Source organism: Neolamprologus multifasciatus, chromosome 12, assembly GCF_963576455.1.
Source record: "Neolamprologus multifasciatus chromosome 12, fNeoMul1.2, whole genome shotgun sequence".
Taxonomy (NCBI): domain Eukaryota; kingdom Metazoa; phylum Chordata; class Actinopteri; order Cichliformes; family Cichlidae; genus Neolamprologus; species Neolamprologus multifasciatus.
Window position 1 is genome coordinate 11,649,694 of NC_140450.1, and position 27,920 is coordinate 11,677,613.

Sequence of the window (27,920 nt, forward strand, 5' to 3'; positions counted from 1 at the left end):
ATATATGAACAAACCTCGGTGCTCAGAATACAAACGGGATTAAAACTGGAAAGTTTGGTTTGTGCAGCTGTGAGCGGAGTGCAGATTTCCATTGATTTTTATACATTTTAATTAGAAACTGCTATTTTACATTAAAAAAATGCAAGCAACGTTAACACAATGGAACTTACAGTTTATTATAATTATTTTTGTATTCAAAGTTTTCTGAAATTTGCTGTTTGGATGTTTAAATATGTAAAATAAGCATTAAATGTCTAGTGTGCAGGTTTTCTTTACACATGATGAAGAAGACATGTTATGGAAGCTAAATAAATAAATCTGAACTGTGCCTATAAAAAGTCTCATCTTAACATAGATGATTAATTCATTCATTGCAGATATCTGCCTCCCACCAAGTGTAAGCACTTAGTTTATTATTAGTCTGATTAATCTCAGGAATAATCGTAGAACACAACACATTTGTGAAAAAGCCTTTGTTATCTGGCTTTAATCCTTTCTTAAGCTTAAAAGGTCCAGTCAAACTTAATCAAACTTGAACACATGCTTCATAAAACTAGAAATACTTCACTTGATTTATTCACAACTTCACCCATTGAGTGATAAGTAAGCTAATCTAGCTATAACAGGAGATATCTGGAGCGATTAAAACCTAACTTCATGACTCACTATTGCAACAGAAACATATGCTCAAACATTTCAGTATCCCCTTGGAATACAGTGGATGGATAAGAATACTGTGCAACCTACACATTACACTTAGAGGAGCTGTGTGGCCATGGAAACGTATTCCATGAAGCTCCTGGTGCAGTTTTTGTGCTGATGTTAATGCCAGAGGAGGTTTGGACTGTAGGCTTTACATACCTACCTTTGTGACCGATTTGCTGTGGTTCCTAAATTCTTCCACTTTACATGGAACCACTTACAGGTGAATATCTAGGCAGACTGCATGGCTAGGTGCTTGATTTTACACACCTGAATTTAAAGATTAAGAGGTGTCGCTCAGTAATTTTGTCCACATTGTGTGCTGTTGTCTGAGTGCTTTGTAATGTCTCTGTATTTACTTGATTATTATTATTTTTAAATGTTTTGCTGTCGGTTTTGTGAAGATATTTTTTGTAATTTGCATTCTTTATCAAGCTGCAGTGCACTAAGCTCTCAGAGCCACCACATTATGTGGATGATGTGTACTAAGAACTACCTCTTCAAATTCTGAGGTAACACTAATAAATAAAATTTTAAATGTAGTTTACATCTTTATACACGCAAGTAGCAGAATGATCGTAAATATATTTAATGTGACATAAACCATGCCAGCTACACATAAAAGTTGTATATGGTCACTGTGATGTCAGCCAGTTGTGCGTAAAGTCCCATTTTTAAACCTTGAGTTGAGAACATTCATCATAACTCTCTTGGTCTATTTTTAAATCAAACCTCAAGGAGAGGGGAGGATGTTACTGAGAAACCAAGGAAGACTGTACAATTATTCCTGAGAGACTTATAAACCAAAACCTACAGTGTTTTATTGATTATCTTACTCTTAATGGGAACAAGATTCACATAATGTGTTATGTACTGTATTGAATAAGACTCTTAACTAGCTCTTGAGGCCATAAACGCAGTAGGAAAAATAATTACTGAGATCACAAATTGAGTGAAAAATAGGGCCATTTTCCTATAGAGTGCTATGCAATCAGACATCTTTTTACAACCAGGAGTCGCCACCTGCTGGTCACTAGCAAGAATGCATGTCTTAAGACAAGCAATTCTCTTCACTTTTCACACACATAAAAATATGTCCTGCAAAGCTCACCTGAGTTAATATCTGCATAAAACATGCTACAACCCAGAACAACGAGCAGGAAATTCAAAGCCAATCGGTAATAAGTTTCTTTTTGAAGTTTCAGTTTTACCAATTTAAAACTAATACTGAATAAATACATCAAGACTAAACATCAGTGATTGAAACTTGACTACATTACCAACTTATATGAAGTGGAGAACATTTAGATAACATCTAGTTCCAAATCCATTTAATGAGGGTTCCCGGGAGAACAAATCTGCTGGACAGCAAATGTACTGCATCATGCAGACAACAATTTTCTATTATTATAGGTTGAAATTAACCCAAATCGTCCAATTCTAAAACCATGCCCACAGGCTAATATTAAAGGGTTTGAAGGCCTAATGGTTGTGAAATTCAATTCAATAAAGGCTCCAAACAAAGGTATGAACGAGCATCCAAAATCTGAAAGAAACACATTTACAGTGGGGCAAAAAAGTATTTAGTCAGCCACCGATTGTGCAAGTTACCCCACTTAAAATGATGACAGAGGTCAGTAATTTGCACCAGAGGTACACTTCAACTGTGAGAGACAGAATGTGAAAAAAAAAAATCCATGAATTCACATGGTAGGATTTGTAAAGAATTTATTCGTAAATCAGGGTGGAAAATAAGTATTTGGTCAATAACAAAAATACAACTCAATACTTTGTAACATAACCTTTGTTGGCAATAACAGAGGTCAAACGTTTACTATAGGTCTTTACCAGGTTTGCACACACAGTAGCTGGTATTTTGGCCCATTCCTCCATGCAGATCTTCTCAAGAGCAGTGATGTTTTGGGGCTGTCGCCGAGCAACACGGACTTTCAACTCCCGCCACAGATTTTCTATGGGGTTGAGGTCTGGAGACTGGCTAGGCCACTCCAGGACTTTCAAATGCTTCTTACGGAGCCACTCCTTTGTTGCCCGGGCGGTGTGTTTTGGATCATTGTCATGTTGGAAGACCCAGCCTCGTTTCATCTTCAAAGTTCTCACTGATGGAAGGAGGTTTTGGCTCAAAATCTCACGATACTTGGCCCCATTCATTCTGTCCTTAACACGGATCAGTCGTCCTGTCCCCTTGGCAGAAAAACAGCCCCATAGCATGATGTTTCCACCCCCATGCTTCACAGTAGGTATGGTGTTCTTGGGATGCAACTCAGTATTCTTCTTCCTCCAAACACGACGAGTTGAGTTTATACCAAAAAGTTCTACTTTGGTTTCATCTGACCACATGACATTCTCCCAATCCTCTGCTGTATCATCCATGTGCTCTCTGGCAAACTTCAGACGGGCCTGGACATGCACTGGCTTCAGCAGCGGAACACGTCTGGCACTGCGGGATTTGATTCCCTGCTGTTGTAGTGTGTTACTGATGGTGACCTTTGTTACTTTGGTCCCAGCTCTCTGCAGGTCATTCACCAGGTCCCCCCGTGTGGTTCTGGGATCTTTGCTCACCGTTCTCATGATCATTTTGACCCCACGGGATGAGATCTTGCGTGGAGCCCCAGATCGAGGGAGATTATCAGTGGTCTTGTATGTCTTCCATTTTCTGATGATTGCTCCCACAGTTGATTTTTTCACACCAAGCTGCTTGCCTATTGTAGATTCACTCTTCCCAGTCTGGTGCAGGTCTACAATTCTTTTCCTGGTGTCCTTCGAAAGCTCTTTGGTCTTGGCCATGGCGGAGTTTGGAGTCTGACTGGTTGAGGCTGTGGACAGGTGTCTTTTATACAGATGATGAGGTCAAACAGGTGCCATTCATACAGGTAACGAGTGGGGGACAGAAAAGCTTCTTACAGAAGACGTTACAGGTCTGTGAGAGCCAGGGATTTTCCTTGTTTGAGGTGACCAAATACTTATTTTCCACCCTGATTTACGAATAAATTCTTTACAAATCCTACCATGTGAATTCATGGATTTTTTTTTCACATTCTGTCTCTCACAGTTGAAGTGTACCTCTGGTGCAAATTACTGACCTCTGTCATCATTTTAAGTGGGGGAACTTGCACAATCGGTGGCTGACTAAATACTTTTTTGCCCCACTGTATGTACACTGAAATGATCAGTGTTATCCTTAAAAACACAATGTACCTGAAAATAGAAATTATTAAACCCACTGTCTGTAGTCCTTTGTGTCCAGCAGTGTATAAACTGCAGTTATCCTGCTCAGACCCTGCACACTGTCTCTAACTCTCCACACCTAAACTACACCCACACCACTGATTCACATCTCCGTCTCTGCTCTGCTATTTTTAGCTGCTGGCCATTATCGAGTTGAGGGTTTGCCCACTTCCACTGCTGAATCTCTCTCACTTTTCCCTCGACACCGCTAAGATGAAATAGATCCCATCACAGCCCCACTTTTCTTTCTCTCTCTGTGATTGTTAGTCCTGTTCTTTTTTACTCACTGCGCTCCTGTTTCATGCAAACAAAGAGCTTTTTCACTGATCTCACAGCCAGAGGCGAAGAGGAAAAGACCTGAAGGATTACTTGAATCTGTTAAAGATTGATGAAGTGCATTAGTGCACATCAAGGCATGTAAAACAAACAACCTCAAAACTAATAGATGTAATTTGGTTGCACAGGTGCTTGGGTGGAAACCTTCAAGGTATAAATATCTGTGCTAAATCACTGGAAGTCCCTCTGCGCACAGCGGTGGACATTATTTTTATTCTCTGCTGGAAACAGCCAGATATTAGATTTATAGTTAACTTTCTATTTTCATTTAAGCAAGCATGATTTAAAAGCAGAAATACCAGAAGTATGAGTTCTTCAAATGTGTCCATGTGGATAAAATTGTTCTGCTAAAGGTTTTAGAGAAAATGTACAAAACAGGTCTATGACTGTGTGTGTAGCTCTCCTAATGGGCTTCACCACTGATTGCATGGGCTGGCATGAGGAGTGGGCATAATTAATGACTATGACCTGAACCTATCTCTATAAGCCAAAACAAAACAAAACAAAAAACAATCCTGGAACAATGATGCAAAAAACATAACCAAACATATTTTCCAGCATCTCCACTTCCAGGCAATATAAGTTTTATCCACTCAGTGATGAAAAGTGTTTTCAAATATTAGAAATTGTTTTGTCAAAAGCTTTGATTACGTTTTTAAAAAAGTGAAGAACTGCTACCAGAGCCAAGAGAGGACGAGAGGAGGAAACACCAACTTGATGGTTAGGGTGGTGTGTGTGTGTGTGTGTGTGTGTGTGTGTGTGTGTGTGTGTGTGTGTGTGTGTGTGTGTGTGTGTGTGTGTGTGTGACACACACTGAGCTCAGACAGGTCACAGCCACACACTCTGCCTCATTGTGTTATTTAAATTTGAACTTTAAACTGATTTGAAAACAGAAATGCATGCCTCCAATCATAAAAACAAACAAACAAACAAACAAAAAACAAATGAAAATAAAGTTTAAGAGCAGAATACAGTTGGGGACAAATCAGGTGTTATGAGGCAGGGATGAGGAAGGAGAAGGAATAGAGACAGAAGTGAAGTAAGGAGAAGGATGGACAGGAAGCCAGGGGTAGGACAGACAGATGATGAAGGAAAAGTGAAGGAATGAAAAAAAGGAGGGATGAAAACAGGAGTAAAACAAATAAGAGAAAGATAGAAGGCAACCCACCCCTACAAGTAAGTCAAGAAGGAAGTAGAGAAGCAGCAAGGAAAGAATAAAGTGCGTAAGGAAGAAAGATGATAGTGATTAAGAAGTGACAGGGAAGGACAAGAAGAGGAAAGGAGGTCATGAAGTGCTGAAGAATTGGCAAAGAAAGGAAGACCCAGAGGAGGCAAAGCCCTGATGAGAGCACACTCAGCTGATTTGGGTTTTATAATAAATATCCAGAACTAAACTATGGATTTTATTTGCACTCTAGAAATGTTTTCTTACATTAGAGCTATTTTAAAACCAACAAACATCAGATAATATTTTCTGCCATTCACAAGCAGGCTTCAGTAAAACACACGTATATGTGTATAAAGATTAAAATTAAAAGCTGGAAAATCTTTCTGTCTCTTTTCCTCCCTGCGGGGAAAAGATTAACTGTGTACAATAACAGCTGGACCACTGGGTGGAGCAATAAGACTTATGAACAAACCAAGACTGGAGGCCTGTACAGCCAAAGGAAGGAACAACTATTTATAATACAGGGCAATATGCTCAGAAGTCAAACATAATTCTCAAATGTAGCTTTGAAAGGCTTAAGTAACCATTTTCTCTGCTACACTGCAAAGCTAAAAAACTTCCAGTATTGCAAGTATTACAAGGGCTACAAGGGAAAGTGGAAACAGTTGGAGTGCATACAATCAAGGCAGGGAGACAAGAAAACATAAAACAAGACACAAGAGCAAACAGAGTATCAAAATAAAACAGGAAGTAGCAAACAGGAGGCAGAGACATGAAAACTCTGGAGAGGCTACACTACACCAAAACACAAAGAAGAAGACTGTTTTCATATTTAAAAAAAACAAAACAGTGAGGACAAGTATCGTTCAAACATCTGGAACAATACTAGTAAAGGTGCTCTAAGGTTTGATGCTCCAAAGTTATGCATTTTTAATTTTGACTGCCCATTTCAGTAGTTTAGCTTGTCAATATGTTGCTTATTTTATCGATTATATTTTTAGGGTCTCATTTTACTTATTTACCCCCTTTTTGTTAAAAAAAAATCAGCATTTTTTAAACTTCTAATTATTGTATTTTGGTAATCGGTTTTAATTCACTTACCTGTGCTTTTTATTGTTATTGTTATCTATGCAGTTTTGTGGTTGCGACCTCTGTGTATCTGTTTTCCTTTCAAAGACAAAGTCAAATGACAGATAAAAAGCAGTGCACAGGAGGCGTTGGAGAGGGCATTCAGGTTTGTGGACAATATTAATGGTGACCGAGGGTGTAGACGTTTTTGATAAATGAGCGTATGACTTTAAATTATCTCTTGGTACTTGACCCTGAGGTCAACTGACCAGCTCAGTCTGCAGGGACTTTGGGATTCATGTGTCAAAGCCATTGATCAGTTCAAACTCTTTGTGCTTTCACCCCACATATCACACTCATGTCACTCCTCTCACCTTTGTCCTGTGGCTGCGTGCTTGCGATGATCCATTTCACCAGGCAGCACTTCATCAGAGCTCTCCGAGAGAACCGCGGCTTCTGCCACTTCCCAGAATCCTTCACTCTGCCTGGTGCAGGCTCGACGCCGTTGGCATCTCCCAGCAGGCTGCCATCGACCACCTTGCCATCCGCCTGGAGAGAGGGGAAGGGAGGGGATGAGGGAGGAAGAGGTGGAGGCGGGAGAGAATTCCGCACAAAATTAAATTTAAACAAATCCGACTGAAATGTTCAAATGGACCCAGAGATTATGAGTGAGTGTGTGTGTGTGTGTGTGTGTGTGTGTGTGTATGCCTAGAGAATCTGATTAATCTCTGAACTGCAAGTGTTTCAGGAACTCTTTAAAGAGGTTCAGAAAGAGCTCAGTTCTGGATCTCTTTAGTGTTTTATGAGGTTTTATAAGCACATCAGAGCTTTCCACTGCCACCAACTGTCTGCTGACATGACGTAACAGTGAACCACGACAGTAAAACAGGGAGCTGAACGATGCTGATGATGTGAATACCAGTTGCTGTTTCCCTCTGTTGCTATTCCCTTTCTTTAACATTGTTTGCAGCCGCTGTTAATGAGAAATATTGATTAGAGCTGCTAGACTATTCCCACCTGCTGAAATTAGTCACATAAACATCTCTCAAATGACATTTAAGTGTCATTTAAGAGTGGAAAGGTCCATCCTTTCATTAAGGAGACTGGAGTTTAGCTCTCACTGGGGACTATTTTTACATTTCTTTTGCACCCACCAATTGATTTAGGCATTACAAGTTCTTTGTTATAGTAGGAAAAAGATGGGATTTGGGGTTTAAAAAGACCCTTTCAGAATATTTAATGCATGCTGGAAATCTTCGTTTTCTAGGTTCCACGGGTACGGTGTCCCAGTCCATCTGAAAGTGATGGCCAAATCCTGCTTTACAGCATTAAAGAGCATGTTTACTGCCTACAACAAAAAAAATCATAACCACTGAATATTTTATAACTCATCCATTTGGACAGAGCTGACCGTTGGGCCTCACCTCTGCCAATTCAACGTTCTGACTTGGACCGCTTCACCGTGTCTGTGTAGTTGGAGCCTTTTGCGACATTGTAATTGATTATCAGTGGGGTATCCAAGGATGTTAGGCTTCAGTTTTCCAGAGTAAAAGTCTTTATCTAATTAGTCCTATATGAATTTAGTCGTGCTTCATTTCAATAGATGCTTCATCTTATGGTACAATAGAAGAACAAGAGTTTAGCAAAGATTATCTTGTGACAAAAACAGAAAATTAAACATATTAATAACCTGAAATAATTATGATGAATAAAACAGTATGGGGTAGGTTATTTTTCTCCATATAAAACCTCTAGAGCTTACACATATGTGTGCCGGTTGTGGGCAAAAGACCTGCAACTGACAAATAAAGGCCATCTCATCTCATCTCATCTCATCTCATCTCATCTCATCTGTGTGTTGTACCAGTACTGTTTGCCAGTTTGCTACTGTTTGCTAATGCTAGCTAGCTTTCAAACTAAGCTAGCTAGCATTATTAATGCACCTTCGCGCACTAAAAAACCAACATGAAAGTGGCCATATAGAGAAACTAATAGATGCTAATAGCTACAGCCATCATTTATATACATTTTGTGGCGAAGACAACGGCACATTTATTCAAACAGGAAGTTTAAAGTTTAAAAGGTAGTAGTTTAACTGTCAAAATAACAGTTACAGCAGCACAAACGACCAGTGGAGGACGACAGACAGTATAAGATGCAAATAAAGGCCAATAAACACATGGAATCATCCAGCACTGATTTAAGAGATTGAGATATCAGTACTTAATACTATATTTATTATACTACATTTATTTTACACAAGCTTCTGTATGGCCCATAAGTCAAAACTTTGACGTTGTGAGTTTGTACGTCGTAATTCTGACATACTAATCTGAAATTTTGCTTTTTTTTTTCCTTGACAAGTCTGCCTGATACTTTTTTCTTTTATTTTTTTTTCCCAGTGGCAGATAAACCTTCTTACTAAGAGCCAGACAACAATAACACAACTGGTGAGACACCAACAGTGTATCAGTCACAAAACAGTCTCGAAATTTAAGTAAGGACGGTTTCATATTTCTGGCTACAAATAAAAGCACACAACTTATCTCTGACAATAAGAGCAAGCCATGCTTAAAGAGATTATTTCCACTTCATCTACAAATATCATGCTCTCACATCTTTAAATACCTGAAATAACTTTAATTTCAGATTAGTTAAAAGCCTCATTCTGTTCATTTTCATATTTCAGCTCCCTGTAATGCTTACCATGCAAGCCCCATCCCTACCATCTCATTCATATTTAGCATTTATCCGCTTTCATCAGAGGAGATAACGTTTTTGGCTCTAATATATTTTTCAATTTCTTTCCTTCACATCTTGGCATCCTGTCAGTTTTCTTTATCCAGCAAACACTGATTTGATCCGATGCGATCTCTGATTTACTGAGAATGTCTTTTCTTAGGTTCTCAATAAACTCTATTAAGCTGCTCCTACTGGGTGCATGCAAAATAGTCACATACACACACATGTGCAGGAAGGAAGATGAAAGAGGTGAACAGTGAACAAACAGACACCCCGTTATGCTATTGGCAAGAGGAAGGGAAGAAAGGGATGACAGAGGGAGAGGAGGGGGGAAAATGAAGATGCAGGGTGCACAAACAAACACACGGAGGATTTTTAACGGCTATTTGATTCTGTGGGAGTCTGACCATGCAAATCCTTTACTTTAAGGAAGAAAGGGAAACAGAGAGAGCGAGAGAAAAAAAAGAACAAGATGTGAGGAGAACAAGGTCTGCTCATGTTCCTGGAAGAACCGAAGTCAATTACCATAATGAATCGTGGCCTATCTGAGGACGGCCAGAGGACAGAGGGATGGAGGATGGGAAGATAGGAGGTGAAGATATGAAAGCACTTTGCTGGGGAATACATTTTCAAGGTTATTTCTGTGCATCTTCCACATGAACAGATTGGTAAAAACAGCAAAAGATGAGTGGAAAAAGTGGCTGAGAGGGACGACTGCGAGGAAAGAGACGGATGAAGATGGCTTTATCTGTTTAATCGCATGTCAACAGTGACATATATGCTGCAAATGTGCTCAGCGGTGACTCACTTCTTTGGAGAAGTACATTATTGGAAAGTGTTGTTTTCAGCGTGGCTTTTAAGAGAAAGTCCCAAACTCCAAAGAGAGGGCCGTAAGACAAACAGATGCAGACAGGCACAGTGCAAACAACAGAAAATGCAGCCCTACATTATTTGTTTATTCATGGGCTGCTGAACATGTAGGCATACTCACAGTCACTCACTCACACACACGTTTGCAGCTAGTATCTTCTGTTTCTTAACGCTTCAGCTGGCTTTGTCCCGGGGCGGCACTTCCCATTCGTAATGTCTGTACAACATCCATTATAACACTCATGCCCATCCTATAAGGGACCCATAACGCTCAGAGCAAACAGAGGAGCCAAGCCGTATGCATCGCTATGCTCTGCCATCAATTATTAAATATAAGTTGCTGGGTTGTTACTTCAGCGGAGGTTGGCTAATGTGAAGCATAAACTCTGGCCTTGTTATGTTACAGAGCGAATCTGGATCACTCTAAAATGAAACATAGTCAAAGAGAAACAAAGTTAAAGAGGACTGATGGTGTGTATGTACTCAAAAATGTACAGTTAAGTCCACAATTTGTTGGAGAATTGCACACTTTTTGTAGTTTTGCCTCTGTCACCACCACAGTAGACTTTAAATGAAACAATAAGCATCTTTAAGATGTTCTCTGACGATGTCTAATCTGACCTTCTTGTTCTTGCGCGTAATCAGTGGTTTGCACCTTCTTGTAGACCCCCAGTATTTCCATTCTTGATCGGGACTTTGACAATGATACATCTGCCTCCTTAAGCGTGCTCTTGACTTGGTTACATATTGTGAAGTTGTTGTTTTTAACTATAAAAGTAATTCTCTGATCATGTACTTTAGTTGTCTTCTGTCTTCTTTTAGGCCTTTAGGGGTTGCTGAGCTGGTCAGCGCATTCCTCGTCTTTAATTATGTACCAGATGTTGATGTGGCTACTTTTGAAGTTTCTGTTTTATCTCTGATTGGTTTAATTGGTTTGTCATCCTAATGATGGCTTCCCTCACTGACATCTCTTGGGCCTTTGGGCACAGCACTTTGAATTATATTGAGATATTAGGCTCCATTTGTCATGAAATAATGAGAGAACAAACCTCACTTGGCCATGAAACTGGCTGTAATTCTAAAACAGTTCATGTAACGCCGTTTTGTAAAACCCAGTGAATTAAAGCTGGAAGTCTGCATTTTACTCACACATTGTTTAATTTGAAATCCACTGAGGTGGTGTACAGAACCAAAACTACAATAATTCTCTTTTTGCCCAACAAATTATGTGTTTAACTTTTGACTGTTATAATTTCTTCATGCTTATATTTCTATACATAGCCAGTGTTTCAAATAACATCAGATTAAGTTATTATGTGTGAGCCAATTCACAATTCAGGCAGCTTTAACCACTCGGTTTCAGGCAGTTTATTTCTACCCTTGGTCCTTTCAGGCACACAGTTCTGGCTGTGAGACAGTAGCTGACCCACCTGCTGTTCAAACCTTGTTTAAAAGGGCTTTTAAGAACAAAGTTGGGTTAAAGCTGTGAGTCGCAAAATGCAGAGAAGGCTAAAATGATGGCGCGTAGACATCTGAGACAGAGGATGGACTGAGGGACCACAATGAGGTGAGTCAGTTAATGATTAAACTTAAATTCAAATCATGTAATGCACCACTACATGATAGCATAATTAGCATAATAATCAATTCCTATAAACCTCTGCACATTTAGAAAGACAGTCGCTAGAAAACTTCAGCTTGGTCACAGAGGTTGGTGGACAAAGACAAACATGGCAACCCAAAGACAACAGACTTTCACAAACAAGAAGAACAGATGGAGCTGCACTTCCTTCTGGTACAACGACAGAAATATCTCATTCCAAACTGAAATGAAACTCAAATACCAGGAGTTCAACACTTTCTCAGACCAGAACAAAATTCAATATTTACTGTAGGAAAACAGTGCCAGGACCTGACAGAAAGCTAACACAACTGAGCTTCTCTCTTTAATTCATCTCCATCCTTTTCCCTCTTGTCTTATGATTACAATTAACTTGAACTCCTCTCATCAGATGCATTTTTTATTTTCTACTTCTTGAGCAGTATTAGTAGAGTTTTGGTCACTTGGAACAGCCATGCAGGCTGTAAACACAACACTGTGTAACTGTTATGAAGAACGAATCAGGGAGCTGTGTCAGCAAGCAATGTTTACACTGTCAGCAAACACGGATCAGCATTAGCATTAATTTGGTGTTTTATTTCTGGCCACCTGTCGAGTCTAAGTCCAATATATTTACCTTATTTTAGCACAGCTTCATTTCCTCTATTTTCTTTGTTTATTTATCTTAACTGACAAACTAATGAGGGAATTATCAGGCTGTTAGGCTTATAAGTGCTTTGCTTTCCTCGACAGGTAGTTGCTATGCTATTTTAGAGTGAAAATGTAACATGAATTTGGCTTTTAAAAATGTATACTAGTCAAAAACATCTGCTATTGCTTAAAATGGTTATGGCTGCATGGTCCTGTAGCTTTTAATGACGTACAGCACATTTGTTTAAATAGTGACAAATTTGAAATGTGAAACCACTAAACATCTCGTGTTTCGCTACAGTCCACTCCAAGAGTTAGTGTTGCACTATAAGTACTTGGGAATAATAATTGATGGCTCGCTGCCTTTTCCAACTAACATTTATTAACTGCTGTCAAAAACTTAAACTGAAACTGTCCTTTCTGTCCCATTAGGAAAGAAATAGACTTTCAGCCTCTACTCATATGTCAGTGCTCATTTATAGTGACGTAATTTATATGCACGTATCTTCACAGTGCATAGATACGCTTAATACCGTCTCCACTGGGGCTTATTCCAAACTCCACCGAACGTTGTATGCTGGGGTCGGTTGGTCTGGTATATTCATGGTAAATGGTAAATGGCCTGCATTTGTATAGCGCTTTACTCAGTCCCTAAGGACCCCAAAGCGCTTTACACTACATTCAGTCATTCACCCATTCACACACACATTCACACACTGATGATGGCAAGCTACATTGTAGCCACAGCTGCCCTGGGGCACACTGACAGAGGCGAGGCTGCCGGACACTGGCGCCACCGGGCCCTCTGACCACCACCATGTCATAGACTAAACCACTGCTACATTATTATTTAGAAGGGATTTCTTGCCTTGCTCCTTTCTTAATCCATTAGATTAATGAAAAAATTGTGGGCCGTCACTGCCGAAGATTCATTCCTGCTGTCTGTCCTGAAAGTTTGCACTGAACTTTAACAAAAGTGCCTTTAAATTAGTAGCTTGCTTTCAGAATCTGCAACAAAATCAGCTCACTAAATTAATTTATGGGGATTTTAAATAACCTAGAGCCAGTTACTCTGGGCTGAAAATGTTTTTCCTGAATGCTGCTACCCCCTGTAGGCCAACACAATGACCTTTATTGTTCTTTTAGTCATAATTGGCACTGAAAGTCAAAAAGGTTGGTTATTTGTGTTGTATTTTACTTTTTATATTCACTGTTTTTCACTGTGTATCTGTGTTTTATTTATACAACTACTATTAATACTATTGGTGTCTGTCTTGGCAAGAACAATGTGGATGTATATATTATTAAATAAAAGTTATGTCACAGTCCTCTTTTGATTCCCAATTTATTTATATTCCTAAGTGTCAGGTTCACATGTCTTAGTCCCGGCCTCAGTGATTGTTACTTCCTGTTTTATTTTGATAGGCCCTTGTCTCGTGTATTGTGCTTAGTTTTACTTCCCCTTGTCTCAATAGTCAGATTTCCTTCAGTGTATTCCCTTTTTCAGGTAATGCCTGGTGTGTATATATATATATTGCCCTTTGTTCCTGTTGTGTTGTCCCTAGTGGTTGTGTCCTACCTTGAAGTATGTTTAGATTTGTTTTTTTTCCACCTTGTATTATTTTTGTATCCAGTTTAGGTTAAATAAAAGCGCTTTTAGTTTACTGTTTTCAAGTCTTGCATTTGCATCCTACTCATGCCTGCTGCACAGTCAGCTTGACTGACAGTGCCTGAGTGTCTGCATTTGGGTCTTCATCTTCACAACAAATATGACAGATTAAGTAAAAACAATAAAAATTGCTTATGGCAAGCAGAGCAAAACTGAATCACAAAGGAAAATTACGGGTAGAAGAAATCAGTTCAGTGATGCTAAAAGAGCTGCAGGCTTTAGTAATGAATCCCTGTGAGATTGTCACAGTAAGTGAGAGCAGCTTTAATTTATTTGTAGTAGATATTTGCAAACCACTTTCCCTTCTCTTTTCACACATTTTAACTAAATCATTTCTTCCCTATTTTTGTTAAAAAGACTAAAAGCCTAAAAGCGTTTTATTCTTGGATTCTTAGTGTGAAAATAGTGCACAACACATAATGATTCAACAATTACGAGCCCCTACAGACAACAGAAAAGGTGAGAAAACATGCACACTCTCAGTGTGATTTAAGGCACTGTTGCTGACATTATTTGTGTTTTATTGGTTTATGAAAATGGCTTACACTATGTGTAGAAAAGATGTATAAGTGGGGCCGATGCCATTCAAGATACAGCAGAAGTATTTTCATGCAGGAAGTCTTAAGGAGTTAAATGTTGGGCAGTCGTGTTATAAATTATGTTAGAATGCCTGAGAAGGACATTTGAGAGTGAAGTCATTCTGGGAGAATGGCTTAAAGAAGCTCATGACTCTGTGAAAACACAGCAATATGAAAAAAAAAATGATGGAAAGAGGTCTGAGACAGAGAGAGCAGTGTATCCTTGCAATGTTATAACAGCGGATGGGAATTTCCATTAATAATTTATGAGTGATTAACGAGGCCACAGCAGATTCACTTTCTCTCACTCTCTCTCTGACTCTTAGTGTCAGTGTGACTCAAACTTAGCCAGCAGAGTTCATCTGTGCTCCTCTGCCGCTTCTTCAAGGTCAGCATGAATTTAAACATGCCGTTTTTTCTAATGGCCAACAGGGGATAACTCCTCTGGCTGCAAAATGAAGTCAGATTGTAAAGAAGCTTACAGAGAAAATGTACTTTTAAGTCTTACTGAATACAGCATGATGTTCGTTTTACAAATTAAAGTTCCCCTTAGAGGCAAACAGATGAGAAAGCAGGGTGTGCGTTGGGTTGAACTAGCTTGGGCATGCAGAGCCACCCGAGCTCTGCCAGATCGGATCTGACAGGGGTGGAGAAGATGGTGACACCTAAAACACAGCTAAAACATCACAATGAGACCTGACAATGTTTTTTGTTTTTGTTTTTTTGCATATTTGTCAAATGTAAATGTTTCAGAATATTATATCCAGTTTATAAAAATTCAATTTATTAAGGAAATAAAAAGCTATCCAAGTCTACCTCCCCCTGTGTGTAAAGGTAAGGTTTCTTGCACCCCTTTTTAAATCCTGAACCCAATTTTTTGGGAAAGCTAAGATCAGTTTCACTAGTTTTTTATTTTTGCTTTATATCAAAAATTATTTGATAATCTGAAAAATTTGAGTGTGGCAAACATAGAAAAAAAAGTAATCAGGAAGGGGACAATTATTTTTTCACAGGACTGTATATACAGTCTGTACTGAGACCATTGACGTGCAGTCGAAGCACATCTACAGAAGACGATATAGAGGGTGTGCAGACTATAAATAGACCAAGACCACAATATACGCAGTTGTGTTTGTGTGACTTTGATGGACACTACATTGACTCACACCAATTTCAGCGAGACTGCTGCTACTGCTGTTACTGATGTTGTGTTAGTTTCTTATAATGGCTTACACTGTTTTTAGAAAAGAAGTATAAATGAGGCCGAACCTATTCAAGATACAGCAAAAATATTTTCATATTGTCGTTCTTAAAGAGTTAAATGTTGTCCAGTTGTGTTGTGGTGTTTAACCATAACCCTAAAATCTCGCCTGAAAAAAAAAATCAATGATTTATGTTGCTTTCTGTGCCCATAGGCAAGACACAACCGCACCATGTGACTGTGTAAACGTCCCCACAGGGAGAGTTAAACCAGCACACACCTCCACATATAACCATCGCACCTACAGAATAACAACCAGCTATGCTGCAGCTCAGTGATACTGCACTTTCAGAGTTCACTGAAACCCTCCACCTGCACAGAAACAATCAGATTAGCCAGATACAGCTGGTGTGCAAAGTTTTGTTCTGAGGATAATCTGAAAGTGATTTAGGAGTGATACCTCATTATAAAGAGTTTGGAGGGCTGTGTCATTTTCTGCCATTTTAAACACACAAGAGTAGAAGCCAGTGTGTGTATGTGTGCGTGTACTCTTATATAAGCTACAAACATTAGCATGTATGAATAGTGATAGAAGCTCTCCCCTTTTAGTGGGGGACTGTTTCATTATAAGCAATAGTAAATGTATAGGGTTACTCTACACTAGAATTAAATAGCTCTTTATCATTTTTTCCTTATCTTGTGCACACAAGTTTACAAGTAAAAGAAAACTTTAATATTTTTTCAGGTTATTAAATCTAAAGTAAGGAAGTAATCTGAAAATAATATTAACCTACAATGTGTCAAGGAGCCCCATTGTTTCACTGAGCAATATTGGATCTACACTGCAGACAGCATTAGTAAACAGGGAACGCCACATAGTGTAAATAATGTATGCTATAACCAGCGATATCCGTTCATTGCACAATTGCAAGCACAAAAGCTTCAGTTCGCACGTTGGTTTAATTGGCTGTGAGTGTTTGTCTCTGTCGTTCAGCCTTGCAACTGACTGCAAGCCTGTCCAGGCTCTATGCCACCTTTTCCCTTATGATAGCTGTTTCATTGTCCTGTGGTTTTGAACCCACGGTTTGGGTTTGTTGAGACTTTCTGGTTAAGTATTAAAAATTCTGTTTGATTTTTTTTTTTCTGGTTTTTGTTGCTTGGAGCTCTTATACTTCAGGTTTTCTTTACTTCTGTAAGTGTCAGCCTCATAGTCTCAATCAGGTTTTAGTTTTCCTTTGTTTTGACTTCTGCTTATTATTTCTTGCGTTAATTTCTAGTTATTTCCTGTTGATTAGCATTACAGGGTTTTTTCATTCCTTGGTATCTGTACCTTCATGTTGTATCAGGTTTATTGTCACTGCGTTTAGTCTTCAGTTCTTGTTAGAGTTAGAATCACTTGGTTTAGCTTCATTGCTTTAGTTAATCACTTAATGACTCATTGTATCTGGTTGTTAAGGCTTCATTTCTGTGTCATGTTACTTCCTGTTTTATTTGTCTCTTATGCCACGTTTTAGTTTTAGTTTTCCATGTCTCGTTATCTGATTGAGTTCAGCTGTGTCTAGTTTCCTAGGTGCCTCCACTCTCCCCCAAGATTTACTGTCTCCCACCACAGTCTCAAGAGCATGGAGGCGATTCCAGGAGATAGTTACTCTAGGAGAGCTGAAGGTTATTACCCATCAGCAGAGTCAGTATCTGCTCCTCTCTATAAGGAGGAACAGCCAACAAAATGACCTCCCACAGCCCACTGGTGGGAAAGTCTCTGACCAAACAATCAGAAACAGATTTCATGAGGGTGGCCTGAGGACTAGCACAAGTGCCCTGTGCTTTTCACGCATAAACAAGTTCACTCTGAGCACATGTAACTAATGTTAAAGGGTCTGGAGAAGCTGTGAAGAATATTATGCTCCCTGTAACATTGTTCTTCACAACCAGTTTGGTTGTGGGTCAGTGATGGTCTGGAGAGGCATATCCTTGGATGGACACACAGACTTCTACAAGCTAGGCAATGATGCCCTGACTGCCATTAGGTGCAGAACACCTCTGGGACATTATGTTTTAATCCATCTGATGCCACCAGGTTGCACCTCAGCATGTAAAGAAGCTCAGTGATGCCCTGGTCCAGATCTGGGAGGAGATTCCCAAGACACCCTCTGTCGTATCATTAGGATCATGCCCTGACATTGTCAAGGATGCATACAAACAAGTAAGTTCATACAAACTACTGAACTGCCACATCACTTTTTCCCTTTGATTTTTTGGGGCATCTTTGTAGGCTGATAATTTTCATTTGCATCAAACGATGTAGCATCCGTTCATTCCTAACACATTACCCAATCCATATCAGTATATATATCCAGAATGATTCTTTTTCACATTGAGATCTGATGTGTTTTTAAAGTGTTCCTTTAATTTTTTGAGAAGTTTATATGATGTTCCTGACATATTGCCTGTGCTCTCAGCCTGTTTGTTTTCCCTATTTGCTCTGTCTCTGCGCCTTTGTTTTTGTTTGTTTTTTAAGACCTTTAGATTCAGTTGAATTTCTGTTCTGGATTTTCATGTACTTCATACTCCAGCTGAATAATTTCTCTCTCTCTTTTTTGTTTTATCAAGGTTTGCGTCAGGGGCCTGCATTAGGGACTTTTTATGCACCATCTGACAAGCCGGGACGTACACCAGCCCCCATGACCCTGAACTGGATAAGCAGAAGAAAATGGCTGGATAAGCCATAATTGTTTGTGAACAAGGTTACATGATTCAGTCCTCTCCTGTTCCTCTCTCTCTCTTCTTACAGAAAAGCTGGATAATGCCACAGAGTAACCATTATGGTGGTTGGCAATTGGACCATTAAGCAAGTGCAACATTAATTCCTTCAAATTCTGCTCCCTCTGTTAACTGAATGCCATTTAAATTGTATTTAATCAGCTACTGTTGTTGTAAAATACACATCTGTCGTGCAAGTTTGGAAACACCAGCTTAGTGTGCAGTCATTTCAGCTTAATCTCTAGAAACAGTTGCATGGAAACAGACCCTGTAGACAGCAACGTTTTAAAAAGGTATCCACTGGCTAACCTGGGAACCACAAAGCACTGGTTGAGAAGTTCCCAGACTGGTTCTACTGGAACCAGGGAAAAAAGGGAGAAAATTAAAAAATTATGATATTTCTTCTGTTTTCATCCTAACTACTACAACACAAGCATTTATTGTCTCCCAAGTTATATTTCTCTGTCCTATTTATTGTTAAGCATTCCTTTGTAGAACTCTGAGGAGATCTAATTGATCCACAGGGCTGCAACTCAAAGCCTTAACCTGATTTTAGACAGAATGAAACTGAGCGTATGCACACATACACCAACACATCCACAATGGGAAAACAACAGTCATTTCATTAGCCCCTCATTTTAATATTTATTGTGTCTCCTCTCCCTGGATGTCTGCACAAATCTGTTCTCAATCGCTCCATCTCGTCACCTCTTCATTCCTTCCAATTTATTTCACAGTCAATCACTCCTTTTCCATCTCTCTCCCACCTGCAGGGGCACCTCCCCCTCCTCCCCCTCACACACATAATGTCACCTGTCACCATGCTCCTCTCCAGGTGAAGCAGAGATACCAGCTGGGATCTAAACAGAAGGGAAGGCAGACTCAGCCTCTGCATGCCCATGTGTGCTTGCATATGCAGGGAGATAAGGCGAGCAGGCAGAAGGAGGAGCGTGGTGACAAGGACTGACAGCACAAAGGGAGAAGTACAGTGAATACTTGTTAAACCCTCGCACATAACCCATCCAGGCTTCCAGCAGAGTGAGATGCTCTTAAATCTCTGCCTTGCATTTGTGAAGCAGCATGAGAACAACGCAGCTTCACGGGGAGTTGGTTCATTTTGTTGGCACAGTGTGTTGACAAATAACATGGCACAGACTGGCTCTAAAATAGGAAACACCTGGAGTTATGACATCACTGGCAGCAGAAAAATGAAAAGATTGTGCTTGTCCTTTTAAAAGAAATGAAATAAAAGGAAAATTCTTCTTATTTAAAACATCTAAATGACAAGAAGTCAGCTGGAGAAAACTCTTGGATAACACCCTCTGTGTTCAGCACGGCGAAACTAAAACTGCCATGAGGATCAGGAACCAGCAGATCCTTACGAACAATAGAATGTGGAGTTTAAAAGAGACAAGGGGTTGATCTAATAAAAAGAAAAAAATTAAGCTGCCTTATGAGCAAAGTAGGAGCTAAACATCTGATCCATACCAAATATGTCTCTTGAGAGTCCTCCATCTTTATGGAGAGGAACTTCTGAGTGTTTTTTGTCTGACTGGAAGCAGCTGGGGTAAATACACCCCACATGACATCACCTTGTTAGGTTTTCCTTTGTTTTTAATGGCAAGTGTGTTATATGCTCTTGTTTGATTTTCACCAACTTAATATAGCTCCTCGGCTGCTAAATGCTTCATCAAGTCCACCAGCTGGTTTGATGCTAAGCAGGAAGTGTACCGATGGTTGATTTTATCAGGAATTTTTGTAGCTAGAAACCATGTTACTGGTGAGATTTGACCAAAATTGCAAAACTGCATCTGTAACACAAAAATAGCAGGAGGAGCTCCACAGAGATGAAGGAGCATCATGCAGAGCCTGGTAGTGATTCCTTATGGTTTTGTTGCTAAGAGCCCATAGTACATATGTCATCTAATCATGTTAATGTACATTCATGCAGCTTTACATCCTTAAATGACTACAAACTGCACACTCCTTGTCTTTATTTCCTCTCTCTGTTTTACCACCAAAAGAAAAAACAGGGCATTGTTCCATGTCACTAACGTTTTTAAATTTAACTGGCAAAGATGTCAAATTTCAGTTTTTAGTCACGTGGCTGCCACAGTGCCACTGTGCCGAAATTATGCTCATAACAACGCCGTCAAACAACACATCAGGACACCATTCGTAATAACAAAGACAGATGGACGCATCGGGACACCATGCTGAAAACACAGCCAAATGGGAGGAAGCACAGCGAGACGACCAAAGTAAAGCCGCAATGATACAGATGCGTTTTGTCAGCTCAGAACTCCACGTGGACAATCAGCCAAAATAGTAGCCCCAGGAGGTCAGCGTGACTTCAAAAAAAGAGTGTGACGTGGACACTCTGATGGACAGACCTCAATTCTTTTTCTCCAGCAAACAGGAGTAGCCTTACTTATCTCATACTGGGATTTTGAGCAGTCTGAAATATGCTTTTTTAAATTTAGCTCCTCCCCCTTTAAGCCAACCCTCAGCTTAAACCAAGTCTCTTCTGAGTGGCTGAGCCTACCAAACAGAGCGGGAGGTTTGACAGGCTGCTATACCCATAGGGACAGTGTATGCCTGAAATTATCATATTGATATCCTCTCTCTGACATTAATATCCAAAATTAAAAGTGATGTTTTTGCAAGTTGATTAATTACTTTTACCATTTTTCCACCATTAATTATTTTAAAAATGTCTTCATTTTTGATTGGGTCTAAACCTAATGAAGGCACAGTTATAATGGTGGAAATGCACTGCACAGTTACGTAACAGTCAAATATTGATACAGCCAATGTATTGATTTTGTAAAGCACAGACAGCAATTGTTGTGTTGCCAGCAGTGACAAGAGATCAGAAAACCCTCATACGTGTCATTACAGAGGATGATAATGATTGGTGCGTTTATATTAGTTCATCTTCTTCTTGACTGGTTTGTTTCCTTCTAGCTTCTGTCTCTTTGTTTAATGAGATCCTGTCAACTATGTATGCAATACCTCTCCTTCTCTTTGTAAAATCATTTGCCAGATAAATTAAATCACACACCCAACTGCATATACAGCATCTGAATCAAATAAATAGGTGATAAAGTGATAAAGCTTTGACAATGAGCCCAATTCTGTTCTCAGATTTCTGCAGAAGGTAGCAAGCAGAGCTGTAACCTTTACTGTAAGCAGACAGAAAATATCTGCATTACTGTATATGTTGTTGCCATGTGGCACAGTGCGGCTCTATATGGGAAGCCAGCAGCATGATGACGAAAATATGAAATATGAAAGCAGGCTGATGGTCGACAGCTGATACTATTTGTGTCCTAAACGCTGTCAAAGCGAATCATTGTGTCTGTGGGAGGATAGCACATCCATATGGACTGCATGCTGTGTGTGTTTGTGTGCGCACGTGTGTGTGTGTGTGTGTGTGTGTGTCAGAGAAGAGCAAGAGTGAGACTTATATTGATGTGTGAGCCTGCATGTGGTGAAAGAATTAATACTCTGGGGAGGCTCAGAGCTACAGTAGAGACATGTTTCAATTATCAGCCCTGCCTCCCACACACACACACACACACACACACACACACACACACACACACACACACACACACACACACACTTCAGTCAGTCCCAAACATATCACATTGCTTCATTCTTCTCCGGACAGGTCAATAAAAATACTGGCAGATAATAACGACACATACTAATCAGTGATTGATATTCTTCAGCAGCATCTTTGCACCTCACTGCATTTTTACCCTTTTAGGTCAATAATACTCCATTTTGCTTGGTAATATGAAGTTGGCTCTGTGCATGTGTGTGTGTGTGTGTGTGTGTGTGTAGCTTCCTGGTAATATAAGCTATGGTAATCATAAGATAAATGGAAGACTTTGGAAAAACAAAACAAAACAACTTGACCTTGGTGAGCTAAAGGTTTTCTGTTGTTTTTTGAAGCTCTCTTTTGTGTTTGCTGATGAAGTTTAATCAGAACTGTGCGGTGCCCATCCCTGTTCCCACTTCAACGGATACAGTTACCGGACCTGGTAAATTATTTAATGAGTCTACAACTTCCAATCACCCCACCTATTGAACAGGTATCAGGTGCAGCATGAGGGTGAGGGTGGGTGTGTTGCCGTCAGCCTGTCTACCACAGATTCACTCATCTTGCAGGCTTATGTGTGTAATAGCTATGATGGGTACACTCCCCTAAAGCAAAATTCCACTATAAAATACTTGTTTTGTGGTCTTTACTTGCAGTACAGTAGTAGAAAGATTTAAATAAAAACTCTTATAACAGGGAGAAGTATGACTGCGGGCTGTTTTCCATCCCAGACCTATGGAAGTTTCTGCAATTCAAACAAACAAACAAACATTTTTTTGCCATTCGTAACTCTAAATTTTACATTATTATCTTGAAATTTTGGCTAACTTGAAATTAGGGTTAGATTTAGGGTTAGTCTAAGACTGACTAACAGAAAAAAGTATTTTCAGTGGCAGGAAACAAGCCTCATACATACAATACAATATGGCATACATCTCTATCTATTTCTATCTGTGATGGGTCTCTAGCCACACACACCAAAGGTGGAGAAGAAGACAGGTTGTAGGTGTTCACATACCATGTATGGACATTTAAATTTGTGCCTGCATGCTCAGACTCAAGATTTGAAGATTCACATGTACATTTTATTGTCAGAGAGCCAGCTAATGTTAGTCTTGAGTGTCCTAAAAATCCTATTTTTAATTTAAATCGTCACATCTGAGTGTTTATTCACTAAACATCAGATTCCAGCAGTGTTACAGCTACTTAAAAGAGCTTTTCACTATTGCCATCAACTGCAGCTAACAGAGGCTAATAGTAGCTAACAGTGACAAAAACAGCAGCGCTACCAACAGGTCAGCATATCCTGAACAACTCACCTCAGTACGACTCTCATTGTTCAGAAGTGAATGTGTCGGACCCGTATTGGACTCCTTTCACAAAGTTTGACATCTTCGTCCACAGTAACTAAAGGTGGACAATTTTAATCTGGCATTGACAGCTGAGGTAAACAGCCGACTTACAACCTTCTACAGATAGGGAAAGAACTCTGGGCCGGCTCCAGATCCAGTCCTAACGGTATTAGAAACATGTTGGTTGGCAACATCTCTTTTGCTGACTAAAACATGTTTATCCTATAACAGCCACAGTGGCTAGGATTCTGCACTTGAATTGGGAGTGAAAAATAAACGTAATTGAAAATTGTTTTTTTTTTACACATTGTTACTTTAAGAGCTAAAAAGGTCATCAGGGGATATTAGTGATTAAGGAGGATGTTGGGGAAGCTAACAGGGTCAACAAAACATAGGTTTGGCAGGAATGTGCAGACATGAGGTTCCAGTCCACCCCTCAATACTCGTTTCACGTACTATTTGTAGTTGGCTACAAATATTCTTTTATACACATTTTGAATATTTTGTTTTCAAAAAGCAGTCACCTCTTCTTGCGTCACATCTTTATAAAAACATCAAGAGTTTGGAAATTGAGGAGACCAAAATTTGAAGTTTGACAAGTCAAAAGTTTTCCCACTTTGGTTTGATGTGAGATTTTAGCTGTTTAATAGTTCAGTGCCTCCTTTGTCAGTTTTTTTTGTTTGCTTGTTTCATAATACACCAGAAGGATTGCTGCTACAGCTCACCTGGTTGAACTGGTGTCTGATGTACCGAAGGCTGAAGTCCTCATTGCTTGGGCCTGGTTTGAGTCTGCCCCAGACCATTTCCTGCATGTCATTCTCCCCCTCGCTCTTCACCTTCCTGTTAACTGTCTGCCCTGTCCTGTCAAATGAAGGCTAAAATTCCAAAAGTAAAAATCAAAAAGAATAAACACCAAATGTTTTCACTGGATGACAGGTCTGAATTGTAGGTTAGTTTGAAATACGCAAAGACTTCCCAAAGAAGAAAAAGTCTGAATGGCAGCATATTTTGGGATATTTGGGGTGGCTGTAGCTCAGGTGGCAGAGCAGGTCAGCCACTAATCAGAAGGTCGGTGGTTTGATCCCAGGCTGCCTCCTGGCTGCATGCCAAATATCCTTGGGCAAGATACTAACCCCATATTTGCCTACTGGTGGTGGTCAGAGGGCCCGGTGGCGCCTGTGTCCGGCAGCCTCGCCTCTGTCAGTGCGCCCCAGGGCAGCTGTGGCTACAATGTAGCTTGTGTGTGAATGACTGAATGTAGTGTAAAGCGCTTTGGGGTCCTTAAGGACTAGAAAAGCGCTATACAAATGCAGGCCATTTACCAGGCCATATTTTGCTTAAAAATGTGCATCACCCAGCTTTAATGGCGCCTTCAAAGATCCTCAATTGCCAGTGTGATGTGCACTAATACACGGACTCTGGCTTTTAAACTGTACGCTGATGATAACCCAGATGGTTGCTCTCCTCTTTAGACTGCAGGGCTCAGTGTCTATGATTTTCAAAAACGGTCAATTCTGGAAAAACTTGCTGTTGGTCACACAGCTTTCAGGACACTTCTCCACTTTTTTCAGTCCATCTTACATGAACTCGGGGCCAAAAATGAGGGCCTATCTGGGTTTGTTTTTCCTTTACGCACGGTTGAATTTTAATTTGCATCAGTAGATGAAACAACGAGCTGCACTGACAGCGCTTTTTAGAGGAGTTTCTGAGCCTGTGCAGTAATTTCCACCACAGAATCATGTCTGGTTTAAATGCAGTACTATCTTAGATCCTTAAGATCACAGCCATGCTATTTTGGTTTTCAGCCTTGTTGCTGTACCACCGATAACAATATCCTCAAATCCTCTTAATAATGAAACCGTGATTCCTAAATGACTAAACCACTTGCCAGTGCATCCTGTCCCACAGAGGTGAAAGACTCAGCCTCTCTAGGATATTCTCATAGAGCCAGTCATTTTACTGATTAACTGCATTAACTACAAAGTGTTCCACCAGGTGATTTTTTTTTTACAGCTTTCACAGTTTTGGGGACATTTAGTGGTGGAATTAAATTCAAACTGAGCATGTATATTTTTCAAACAGCCAGTGTTTCTTAGTTTCAGTAATTTCTTTATACCATTTTTAGTTAAATATAAGTTTTAAACTATGTCACTGCGTTCAGTTTTTTACTGACATTTTAAAAACTGAGATAATTTCCTAAAACACCAGACGCTGGAAGTTTTAAGTAAACATTACTCAGGTATCAAACAAGCATTAAACCAGACAAAACAACAACAGGAGAGAATAAAAGCACTGAGTAAATTCACATTTATCATTATCCAAATGAATATTTTTCAAACTGAGGAGGAGTGTGGCATAAAATATAAAAATGTCAGGCTCACTCTTTCAACAGGCACTCTGATATTGCTGAAAATGACTCAGAATGAGAAAACAACTACCAACAATATTGATCACGCAGTCGTTCTACAGCAAATAATAAACTGAAGTGAGTCACCCACTGAAACAGCAGGTGCCCAGCTCCCTCACAGCGTGATTTAATTCAAACACCTGCATGTCAATAGCCAGAGAGAAAGAAGAGATAAAATGATGAGGTAGAGGTCCTGCAACAGTCGACCTACAGGAGGTACCAAACTGGAGCAAATAACAAAAATGCCAAGCATTGCTTTGTCCATGAAATGTCAGAATTTGCTTCTCTTTTTGTACTTTGTGCCCCTGCGTTAGGTATTTTTCATCTTAAACATCATATATACATACAGCATGGTGACTGAAAGAACCACGAGTGTACACGCATACGTCCATGCACACAGACCTCAGCTCTCCATCCGATGTTCATGTGATTTATTGACCAATTTACTGACTGACTTATTGACCCACCGAGTGACCAATGATGAGTATCATCAATCTCAAAGAGGCTCTGCACTGTCCTCAAGCTTGTACTCCAACCAATCAAAATCTCACCACTCAGCGCTCGATGCACTTGTGAGTTGTTTGCGTGTGACCACCAGCTCCTGTCTGAGATTTTCAGAATTTTATGTTGAAACTGTTACACATATGTTGCAGCCTCCCGTCTCCTGCTGAATGATGTGTGTCTTTCCTTTCTTAAATTATATTTTGCACAGGGTTGCCCTTGTTTTCCAGCCCGCTATATAAAAAAAAAAAAGCAGTCATAAAGGGAGAAACTTGTTCTTTCTGGGAGAATTAATGAGCACTGCCTTGCAAGGTGGTAGAAGTCACTTTGGGGAGGCTGGGCTTTCACTTTACAGTCTATTACCTCGGATTTAGACTCAGAGGCTGCTTGTTGTTGAGGTCTGAGCTCCTAAATTGATTCATCAGCACGGAGGAAAACACACACTGGCAGAATTACCAGCACAATCCCACTCTTTCGTTAGAATCGAGGATTATTACAGATTTGAAGTCACGAGTGAATCACATAAAGGACGTCTATTTCACGCACACACATTAATAATGACATAAATAAACCACACGTTAAAAAGAATTTGATGACAGGGAGCAAAAGTCGCGGTGGGAGACGTGATGCCAAGTGACACTTGCTGTCTGCAGGATTTCTGCTGCGCGCTAAAAGCGAAGCGTCTCCTCCACAGGCAGCTTCCACAGCTGCAATTACATAACTTCACTCCGAAACTCAGCTTTCGGCAAAAGTGAGAGGGAATGAGACAACAAGGTCCGCGAAGAAAGAAAAAAAAATTGGTTAAAATATAAATCAAGCCAACAAGTAGCCGGTAGAGGAGATGCCGCGCGTTAATTCAACTTAAGACGCGTTTTTGCTTTTGCAACCTGCAGAAAAGCCGCCTTTTTTAAATGCCCGAAAACAGAAAATAATCATTCGATGTTGATCTTACCTGCATGCTTTCCTGTGTTGTAACGGCGACAATGATAGCTGATTTTTGCAGAGTATGCCCTCTCTGCGCGGACTCTCAACCTCCGACTGCCGCTGCTCTGCTCTGGATGCAAAGGAATGCACACGCACACACACACACACACACACACACACACACACACACACACAGAGAGAGAGAGAGAGAGAGACAGAGAGACACAGAGAGAGAGAGAGACAGAGAGACACAGAGAGAGAGAGAGAGAGATCCACGGAAGAGGCGGGGTGGGGTAAGGGGTGCAGCTGGAGGATGGAGGAAACAAGTGGACTTACAGCCTGATGATGTGAAGTCAACAGGCTGGCCGTGGGTTTAATTCCACTGGGATGTTGATGTTGTCTGAAATAGCATATGCAGAATATTTAAGACACATTCTGTGATGCACTTTTCTTCATGCTTTTTCCTTTCGACCTGATAGTATCGCTGCTGCAATACTGATTTTACGCTCTAACTAATGGTTTCTTTACATGTTCA

General features: G+C 40.0%; 1 protein-coding gene across 2 annotated transcripts in view; it reads right to left on the reverse strand.

The window, feature by feature from the left end:
* The window catches only part of kcnip3b (Kv channel interacting protein 3b, calsenilin), a 60,326-nt gene extending 32,773 nt beyond the window's left edge, over nt 1-27,553 (reverse strand). The window contains exons 1-2 of one of the 2 annotated variants that reach the window (XM_085179102.1): nt 27,414-27,553; nt 6,895-7,069 (exon numbers count right to left, since the gene is read on the reverse strand). In XM_085179102.1, coding sequence (XP_085035228.1) covers nt 6,895-7,069; nt 27,414-27,419 — 181 coding nt within the window. In that variant the 5' untranslated portion in view covers nt 27,420-27,553. Of the gene's footprint in view, nt 1-6,894; nt 7,070-24,278; nt 24,428-27,413 lie in introns of those variants that run through there. The other variant, XM_085179104.1, reaches the window with a different exon arrangement.
* Between the last annotated feature and the right edge of the window lie 367 nt (nt 27,554-27,920).